The sequence below is a fragment of the Carica papaya genome, chromosome 8 (assembly GCF_054855325.1).
Source record: "Carica papaya isolate Zhongbai chromosome 8, ASM5485532v1, whole genome shotgun sequence".
Taxonomy (NCBI): Eukaryota; Viridiplantae; Streptophyta; class Magnoliopsida; order Brassicales; family Caricaceae; genus Carica; species Carica papaya.
Window position 1 is genome coordinate 3,304,258 of NC_142316.1, and position 10,008 is coordinate 3,314,265.

Sequence of the window (10,008 nt, forward strand, 5' to 3'; positions counted from 1 at the left end):
TTCGTCAACAATTTTGAGTGTCACTATACCATCATCGTTCTCCAACATTATTAAAATAAACCTAAAAAATGCAAGTTAAAAAGCATAAATTTTGTGACAATCGACATACTTGAAGAAGGAAAAAGCAAAACGTGTCATCCAATAGACTTTATCAAACTTCAAATATTAATATAGTAATTTACGCTAAAATAAATAGTCTAAATCGGTTTTAAGTTATAAGATTAGGCCCAAACTTCTTCAATTAATGGGTCATTGTGAATTTTAATTGGCCGAAACATTAGGTTTATGATAACTGAATTAACTAGTAAAAAAGTTATTAAAACCTTATAATCCGACGTCGTTTAACACCCAACATTTCGATTCGGTATAACACGCAACTCTGTTCATCGTCATCTCCCTAATATCTGAAATTACGCAGAGGAGAATTTGAACAAGGAATATGGCAACTCGAGCTCTGCTCAAAGCTCTCACCAATCCAACTTTCCCTTCCTCATCTCTTCAGCTTCTTTCCATTTCCTCCATTTCTAGATCCGTAAGCTCTATTATCGGTTTCCTTTTTCCTGTTAGTTTTCAATTTTTTTACCGAGTAATTCTCATATTGAAATTATAATTAATTAGCGTGTTTAAGATTAGTTTAATTTCAGCGTCTTAATTTATCAAATATCGCGTGCTTAGACTGATCACAGTTGCGTTTCATTGTACTGTCTCCTTTTTGGCAGCAAACTCTGAGTACATGCTTTTTTGTTTTTTCCCTTTGATATTATTTTTCTGATTTTTTTGTTAGTGATGATCACTCTAGTTTATTCACTATTGATGCAACTGCAATTCATGTGACTCTCATTTGCTTTTGTTATAAATTATTGGTTTTCTGGACAGCTTACTTATACTGTTTCTGATTTGCTTTGTGGATATTCTGAATAGGTTAGCACACTGGTTCTAGCAGAACATGATGGTGGTATGGTGAAGACCCAATCGCTGAGTGCTGTTGTTGCTGCAAAGGCATTGGGGGAAGATAATTCTATCTCAATGCTATTGGCTGGGTCAGGTCCTTCTCTTCAAGAAGCTGCTGCTCATGCTGCCTCCTGCAATCCTTCCATTTCTCAGGTATCTCATTCGTTTCCTTCTGTTTCATTTAAATCATATTTCTCAATTCGCTGTTTAATGATTTATTTTTGTGGTTATTGTTTATTGATGGATAGCATCTTTACAAATACTAACAAACTTTTTCCAAAGACATGAAATCAATTCCTTTAGTTTAATAGTTTCAAGACAGTAGGGAACATGGGACGAATTCAACAGCAATTAATGTTGCTTTTCTTTCATAAATATATACCATATTTTCCTAATTGTGTAATTGGGATGCATTTTAGAAATTTTGGTCGTTAAACAAGGTACGATTTTTTAATCTAATGTTGTCATGATGTACTTCAACTTTGACATGTTTAATATCTCTATGAGGTTAAAGAGGTGATTATCACAAGAAAGCAATTCTTTTGCAGTAATGGAAAAAAAAAATTGACATTTAAATTGATAAGGATTTAATTTCTAAGAAGCTTACTATAAGTTAAATGTTGCTCTTTGTAGGTACTTGTAGCTGATTCAGATAAATTTAAATACCCTCTAGCAGAACCTTGGGCTAAATTGGTCCATTTGGTTCAGCAAAATGGAGGCTACTCACACATAATTACTACCTCAAGTTCATTTGGGAAAAATATACTACCCCGTGCAGCTGCTCTCTTAGATGTTTCTCCAATTACTGATGTTATTGAAATTTGTGGATCCTGTCAGTTTGTCAGGTACATACATCATTAATGTTAAGCCTGTTCTCAATAATTAGAAGCATCGATGACTTGGAAGCTCACTGCTTTCCTCTTGGGCAGAGGAAGGGGCTTTTTGAGATTTTTGTCGCATTACAACATGCATCCAGTAAAGCACCTAGACATTCCTCAGTATTTATCCCCAGCCTAGCTGTTTATAGCTTAAGTTGCATTTGCATGCCTCAAAAGTACCTTAATCAGATCTTCATTAACTGAACTACTTATAACTGCAGCCACAATACTCTTACAATTTAATACTAAATGGTTCTCAAATTTAAAGTATTACTTGACCACGTATGGCAGGCCAATTTATGCTGGAAATGCTCTCTGTACAGTCCGTTATGCTGGTGCCAACCCTTGTATGTTAACTGTTAGATCTACATCTTTCCCTGTGCCCTCTGTAGCAGCTGACTCAAAATCTAATGAGGCTCCAATTTCCCAGGTTGATCTCTCAACCTTCAGTGAAGGTCTGTTAATCTTTTCTATTAATGCATGAGATTAGTGGCTAGTCTGTACTTTGAATGTTTTTGAAGTTAATAGAAATTAAGGAACAAAGAAGGTTCTTAATCTCCTCTTTAAACTTATTTACTGGTGGCAGACATGCGAACACTGTTATTTACTCACACTTAGGTCTAAGATTGGTGATCCTTTGGACAGACACAGCAATTAGATTTCTCTATCTTAAAGAAGCAAGAAGGATTCATGCTCTTACTGAAGCAAATTTATACATTTCCATGGCAGATTGCATGATAAAATCTAGATATGTTAAGCATACATCTCAGGACACAGAATGCCCTGATCTTGGAAGTGCACGTATTGTGGTCACTGGTGGACGGGCGTTGAAGAGTGCTGAGAATTTCAAAATGATTGAGAAACTTGCAGAGAAACTTGTTGCAGCAGGTTCCTCTTAGTACTTTTCTACTGATTACTTTCTGATATTTTGTTCTTTGGTTTTGCAAATTTTTCTTCTTTAGGAAAAAAGGTTGATTCTCTTATATTGACATCTGCATATTGCATTCAATTTACTGTTGCTACCATTGTTGCATCACTTTTTTGGGTTTAAAAGTTTTTACTTTCTCCATTGCATAATGGAAGTCAGGTGCCAGCTTGTGCTCAACATAAAATGGCAATACCATAATATTGACATTTATATAAAAAAAAATGAGAATCTCATATAATTTGGCACTGAGAGAATTGTTTATTATCAAATCACTATTTGATGTTTAAATTGCAGTAGGTTTATCATTATATGAATTCATTATCTTTAACCTGTTGCTTTTGTTTAGTTGGTGCTACACGTGCTGCTGTTGATGCTGGATTTGTTCCTAATGACCTTCAGGTAAATTTAGAATGGTCTTTCCAACTTGAAACCAGAATAATACTCTTATGCCAATGTACAGTGCTTCAAGAGAAACCTTCTATCTTTCCTTTATCATAGACCACTCTTGGAAATTTTATTTGTTGAGCCAGACGGAAAACATGTTCCATGGCTTAATGTATGCTATAACTATAAATTCTACCTTTTTTTTATTCTTTTTGATTGCTTGGTCTTCAAGGGCAAAATCCTTTCTTATTTGGTCCCAATGGAAGTTTTCTGCTTTTCACAAAAAGAAAAAGAGAAAAACAAAAACAAACTGAAATACCTCTGAACTCTGAAGATCATTGTGTTGATTTCAAGGAACCTTATTTTCCATTACTTACACACCATGCTAATTCTTTATTTTATACATGTATCACCCTGCTGTTCCTAATACAAGATTGCCTTGCCTCTCAGGTTGGTCAAACAGGGAAGATTGTTGCTCCAGAATTATACATGGCGTTTGGTGTTTCAGGAGCTATCCAACATTTAGCTGGCATGAAAGACTCCAAGGTCATTGTTGCTGTTAACAAAGATGCAGATGCGCCCATTTTCCAGGTGACAGTTGATACATCTTTCTGTCCATTTCTCTCTTATTCTAACCCACAAATAAAAGCACACCCGGACTCATGTAGATCACATAGAGGACATTATGAATTTTGTTTAAGACTTCTGTGGCATATCTAGCTGGATGGAACATTCACTTTTTGAGGGGGGGGATGGGATTTATAGGTTTCCAATTAAGATAGAGAGCCTTGGTGGTTCTTAAAAGTGAGATTGGTTAACCTATATTTGAAAAGTTCCCTTTTTGCAAATATGCACACAAGTTATCTGTTTTCAAAACGAAATTCATTTGTGCAGCAGTTCCCTTTTTGACTAGTAACACGATCTGTTTTCAAATATGCATGCAAGTTATCTGGGCAAACTTAAAAATTACTCCTTGGTTTTCACTTTTTAATGATGTCTTATTGAAACCAGGTGGCAAACAGGTTTCCTTTTTTGTTTTTTTGTTTTTTAAAAACACTTGCTTTGCCATGTCAATTTCCATTGCGTATAGACCATTTATTGGTTGGATGGTTAGTAGTTTCATCTCTTTTCCCGAATGTACGAGTTTGAGCCTTCTGGCTTTGCGCATATTATATAGGACAACTGATAAAAAAAAGGAAAAAACTTCCATTGCTTGCTTTTGCTATTTTCAATTACTGAATCCAAAATTTGAACTTCTGAAACATAGGTGGCTGATTATGGAATGGTGGGAGATCTTTTTGAGGTGATACCAGAATTGTTGGAGAAGCTTCCTGACAAAAAGTAAAGCAGTTTACTTGGGAAGTCTTTGCAGTGCCAAGAATGTTGCTTAACTTACTGTTCAGTGAAAAGTGCAAATAGAACAATAATCAAAATCAATAAGAATTGAGTTTCCTCATTTCTCCTACAGGCTCTTCAAATCTAAGATTTGAATTTTACCATTTGTTGTTTGATTATTTCCACTAGGGATATGAAATTCAATAGACCACCTCATTCCTCAAAAGTTCCTTTTTTTTTTTTTTCAAGAAAGGAAGTTACTTTCACACATTTTTCTATACTATACATAAATCTTTGTGTATATGTATTTTTTAAATTGTGTGATTAATAAATATCTCAAAATTACTAAAAGAAAAACTCTTTACCATACATTTTACCTTTACATGATTTGTTGATATCATAGTTCTTAATTGCTTGCTGGCTGAAGTATATGATTTTGTATAAAATCTAATTTTTCTTGTGTAATTTTAAAATGAAAAACTTTACAAACTATAATTTATCTAAAAAATAATTACACTAAAAAAATTAAATAATTGAGTTTTTAATCTAATAAATATATCTGCTTTATTTTTATTGGAAAATCAATTTTAATTTTTACCATATCTAAATTTCTTATATATTATATTATACTAAAAGAAATAATTATAATGCTAAAAGTCTTAATTGGAAATTCATGGTCAAACAACATAATGTTTCAAATACTCAAAACATGTTTTTTAAGGATGAAGTAGGTGGTAGGAGGCACATGTGCATGAATGTGTAAGCCGCCATAGCTAATCTAATCTACATCCTCAATCAACAATATACTTCCCATTTTGACCGTACATACACATGGCTGAATCTTATTGGTTGAATTCTCTAAAAGTATATATTAAAATGTAGTCTGGAATGCATTCAAGCAGAACCCAATTTACAAGTAAAGGGAAACAAAAGGGCCAAAAACTCAAAAGAGGTTCATGTTCTCTTCAGTAGTCCAAAGGGGTATCCCTATGCCTCCTCATGCTCTTCAAACAACACGGCCAACCTCCAAATCCAAACGCCTCTCTTCTTCTTCTTCTTCTTCTTATTCCTTCTTCCTCTGTCAATCTATACATAAATCTGTACTCATTCATTTGAGTATAGAGTGAGGGAGCTGGAGAAAGTGCATTTCTTTCTTCAACAATGGCTTTTGCGTATAAGCTTTCCATTTATTATCATCTCCGTTCTTCTCTCTATTTCCCCAGTTGCAGACAACTCATTTCCTCAAACCCAAACGTTAATTGCTGTCTCCAATGCAATTCCTCATCTGGGTCTTCTTCACCATTCACAGAGAAGCACTCCCTAAAGAGGTACCAGAGAGACCAATGGGTTTACCAGACCCAGCAGCAATTCGACCCTGCCGTAATGACTTCATCGTGCTCGGATGGTGAATCTGTCAGGGAAAACGACATCGCTTTGCAGCTTCCGGAGCTGAAGAAGTTGTTGCAGGTGTTGAGGGAGAAGAGAGAGAGTTGTTATGGGATTGATGGGAATGGAGAGAGATGTGGTCCGGGGAATGTGTTTTTGGTTGGGACAGGACCTGGGGACCCAGAGCTGTTGACATTGAAAGCTGTCAGGGTAATTCAAAGTGCTGATCTTTTGTTGTATGATAGATTGGTGTCTAATGATGTGTTGGATTTTGTCGGTCCTGATGCTAGGCTTCTCTATGTGGGTAAAACTGCTGGTTACCATAGCAGAACCCAGGTAAAGTTTCAATTTTCTTTTTGTGCTTCTTAATTTTTAGCTTTTATTCTTTGTGGTTTTGGTAAATTTTTGGATTCAATTTGTGTTTTCTAAGCATTATCTTTCAGTGGATTGGGGGGGTTTTGGGTTTAACATTTTGCAATCTTTAATTGGTTATCAAATGTTCTCTTTAACTTATTTTCATGGTGTTTTTATTGAATTGGGTGTATGGGTAACTGTTGAATTCTAGCTTGATTGTCGTATGAGGTGAATGGTTTTTGGGGTTAATCTTGATTTGTAATGTGGGTTTGCAGGAGGAGATACATGAATTGCTTCTTAGTTTTGCTGAAGCTGGAGCTAATGTTGTGAGGCTTAAAGGAGGTGATCCTCTGGTGAGTGGTGATTGTATATACTTTTTTATATGATTAGGTATTTGCTTTGTAAAATGTAATAGACATGAATCATAAATGTGATTTAATGTAATCTTTATTTGGGGTTGGGTGTTTTAGGTGTTTGGGAGAGGTGGAGAGGAGATGGATTTTTTGCAGCAGCAAGGAATTCAAGTGCAAGTCATCCCAGGTATGTGTCCTTTGTTGCTTGCATAGGTTCTAACATCGAGTTTAGACGGTCAATAACATCTTGGCAATCATCTCAAAATATCACTTTCCATGTAAAACAGCCGCATATTTTTTGAAAAAAGGTAAAACAGTTACAGTCCTGCAAATGACGTTTGAAACTCAATTTTCACGATTGTGAGAACTTAAGAGTACACTAATAGCTGTGAGATTGATCTTAATTATACGCATATCGTCTTTCAGTTAACTTCTTTGTTAACTGCATTGAGTTTTATCATTTAAAATAAATGTAGCTGGTATCTCTAGCAGAGAAGCTAAGGTTGCATAGGCCTCTATCTTTTGATTCATGTAGAAATTTGGTACCTGTCACATGCAGGCATTATTTGATACACGGAGCAGTTGGCTCCATGGTGTTTTTCCCCTTTTGTAACGGGAGGTAATTGCTTGGAGAATTCCAATTTCATACTGGGATTTGATTTCTATGAAAAGATTGCCTGAAGTATATATCTGTGAGGCAGAAGAATGAGATATTTTAAGTGTAGGTTTCATGAATAAATAGTGCACGTGTTGCTACAACCTCAAAATTTTGAAGTAGAAATTTTTACTTTGTCTACAATATGCTGCGTTCCTTGCCTTGTGATTTCCAACCATTTTGAAATCTTTCTTGGGTTATGATTTTCTTTTGACTAAATGATGCTTGTTTGTTCAAAATGTTTTGCTTTTATCTTAGATTTCAGAAGGATTGTTAAAGTTTATTGTTGGGAGACTATGGTTCCAATTATGAAGCTTATTGGGTTCTTGCAGGTATAACCGCTGCTTCAGGGATAGCAGCAGAGTTGGGAATTCCATTAACTCATAGAGGTGTTGCAAATAGTGTTAGATTTCTAACAGGGCACTCGAGAAAAGGAGGGACTGACCCTTTGTTTGTAGCGGAGAATGCAGCTGACCCTGATTCGACTTTAGTAGTTTACATGGGATTGTCTACTTTCCCTTCTTTAGCACTAAAGCTAATGCACCATGGTCTGCCACCAGATACACCAGCTGCTGCAGTTGAGCGTGGGACCACACCTCAACAGCGCACGGTGAGCATGATTTTATGTCCATTTGTATTCCACAAATCATGTCCATTTGTATTCCACAAATCATGTCCATTTGTATTCCACAAACATCACATTTATCTCTGATCTGATCCTAGTAAACGGAACAAGAAGAAAAAGTAAAACACCTCTTGAAAAACTTTCTTTCCCACATGTTTGCACCTGTTCGAGTTAATTGTGAGGCTCGTTTTCCAATTATAACTTAAATTCTTAAGCTTTGTATCTGCAATCCTGCAGGTGTTTGCAGAATTAAAGGATCTTGCTAGCAAGATTGCTTCAGTAGAGTTAATATCACCGACACTGATCATCATCGGGAAGGTTGTCTCACTCTCACCATTCTGGCCGTATTCTTCAAAAGAAGCATCTAATCTTGTTGAGGCTAACTAGAGATTCGTAAAACAGCGAGAAGCATTTATACTGTTCAAAGGACACAGTTTGTCCATTCCAACCTTTCATCGTAAACGTTCAACCTACTTGATCGCCCACAATGATTACATTAACAAAGCTGTTCCATCTCGACAATGTCATAGGCTGTTTGGATTTCTTTTTCAACAATCTGTATTGAGAAAGAGTCTTGCAGGCGCTCGGAAAACATGGAGAAGAAGCCTGCTTAGTGGTTCGGTGGAGTTCGAACATTTTGAACCAAACCAATATGATTGCCAACTGATATTTTTGTCAACAGTTGGCTGGAGAGAGCAAGCTTTTAATAGGAAGAACATAACATCATTCATGGTTACTTTGGATTTGAAAATTTTGTAATGGTTATAGTTGGTAAATTTGTTAATGTTTTCATTCTTCAACAAAAATTTTGGAATAATGAGGTGAAGGGACTGCATTTATACAGTTCAATTAAAAGAAAAATGAACTTAAATATGTTTGTCAAAAAAAATTAAGTCATATATATTATATGTATACAGGCCACAATTAATAATTTATTATTATCTTCTAATAAAAATTGAGATATTATTGTGATAAATTTTAATATACATGAATTTATTATCATTTGTTATAAATTAAGGTCATACCATTACCAATTTTAAGATATTTAATAAAATTTTGAATGTATTGATTTGTATTTTTCAAAAACTTAATTTTATATAATAAGTAAATAGACACTAACATGATTTTTATTATTAAAAAATTAATATAACTTATAGTGATGACAAAATTTTATAAATTATGTAGTATTCAAAAATAAAATAAATTTTATGATATATTAATATATAATAAATATCATGATAAATAAATATTTATTTTATTGTACAAAATACAATAATAATTGCATCTTATAATAATTTTCTCCATCACAAAATTACATAAATTTTCCTTTAATTAGACAATAAGAGTTGAAAGAAACAATATAAAATTCTCTCTATCCCTTCACCATTTCACAATGATCCATATATATATTATTAGCTAATTTAAATATAGTAAACCAAAACATTCTTATCTTATAAATAGGTAATATGAGTTAATTGGAGGACAATTAGGGTTTTAGATATACACATAGTAATTACTCAAACATACTAATATCAAGTAGTTAATATAATATATATGAAAGATAATTTTCTAACTCAGATTTTTATTGAACTTAACCCACCCTCATTTAAAAATAAAATTCGAGATGATACAACCTATCTTGAATTTTTTTTATTAAATAATTAATGACGAATATCGAATTTACCGAAAATAAATTTATATTTAAATAATAAATAATATTGTAGTTATAGTGAATAGGGTCGAATATACAGAAAATTAAATTTTAATATATTTTTATGGTAAGTAATAAAATAAAATAAAAATAAAAAGATAAGAGTTTTTGTTTTGAGTTAGAATTAAACAATTAATAGATTGAAATAAATCAGCAAATTAAATAAAATCAAAATTAACTAAATTGAAATTGGCATAAAGTAATTCAACAGATTAAGTAAAGTAAAAATCAATTATGAATAAGTTTCAGTCAAAGAAATAATATCAGTTTCAATATGGATGATTGATTATTAATACAAAGATAATTCTTATTAATTTTTAATAGACCAGTTCTAATTATTAGAGACACTCCTAATAACCAATCTTTTTTTAACATTAAATTAACTAAGAGACACTCGTTGACTAACTATTGTTAATGAATAATCTTGAAGATGCTCTTAGAATATATT

At 33.4% G+C, this 10,008-nt stretch overlaps 2 protein-coding genes across 2 annotated transcripts; both read left to right on the forward strand.

Annotated features, from left to right (window-relative positions):
* Nucleotides 1–373: 373 nt before the first annotated feature.
* ETFALPHA (electron transfer flavoprotein alpha) lies at nt 374–4,606 on the forward strand. Its single transcript, XM_022039916.2, has 8 exons — nt 374–532; nt 922–1,104; nt 1,585–1,796; nt 2,121–2,284; nt 2,559–2,717; nt 3,104–3,156; nt 3,592–3,732; nt 4,409–4,606. Exons 1-8 carry the CDS (start codon nt 440–442, stop codon nt 4,484–4,486), a joined length of 1,083 nt encoding a protein of 360 aa, XP_021895608.1. The 5' UTR covers nt 374–439; the 3' UTR covers nt 4,487–4,606.
* Nucleotides 4,607–5,409: 803 nt separating this feature from the next.
* On the forward strand, nt 5,410–8,666 carry UPM1 (urophorphyrin methylase 1). The gene is made up of 5 exons (XM_088209817.1): nt 5,410–6,198; nt 6,492–6,569; nt 6,687–6,756; nt 7,557–7,834; nt 8,087–8,666. The coding sequence occupies exons 1-5, from the start codon at nt 5,638–5,640 to the stop codon at nt 8,234–8,236; spliced, it is 1,137 nt and encodes a 378-aa protein (XP_088065943.1). The 5' UTR covers nt 5,410–5,637; the 3' UTR covers nt 8,237–8,666.
* The last annotated feature ends 1,342 nt before the right edge of the window (nt 8,667–10,008 follow it).

Coding starts and splice junctions, on each gene's coding strand:
- ETFALPHA (XM_022039916.2), top strand. CDS start 440: ATGGCAACTCGAGCTCTGCTCAAAGCTCTCACCAATCCAACTTTCCCT. Junction 1,105..1,584: donor GCAATCCTTCCATTTCTCAG/GTATCTCATTCG, acceptor TGCTCTTTGTAG/GTACTTGTAGCTGATTCAGA. Junction 3,157..3,591: donor TTGTTCCTAATGACCTTCAG/GTAAATTTAGAA, acceptor CTTGCCTCTCAG/GTTGGTCAAACAGGGAAGAT.
- UPM1 (XM_088209817.1), top strand. CDS start 5,638: ATGGCTTTTGCGTATAAGCTTTCCATTTATTATCATCTCCGTTCTTCT. Junction 6,199..6,491: donor GTTACCATAGCAGAACCCAG/GTAAAGTTTCAA, acceptor GTGGGTTTGCAG/GAGGAGATACATGAATTGCT. Junction 7,835..8,086: donor CCACACCTCAACAGCGCACG/GTGAGCATGATT, acceptor GCAATCCTGCAG/GTGTTTGCAGAATTAAAGGA.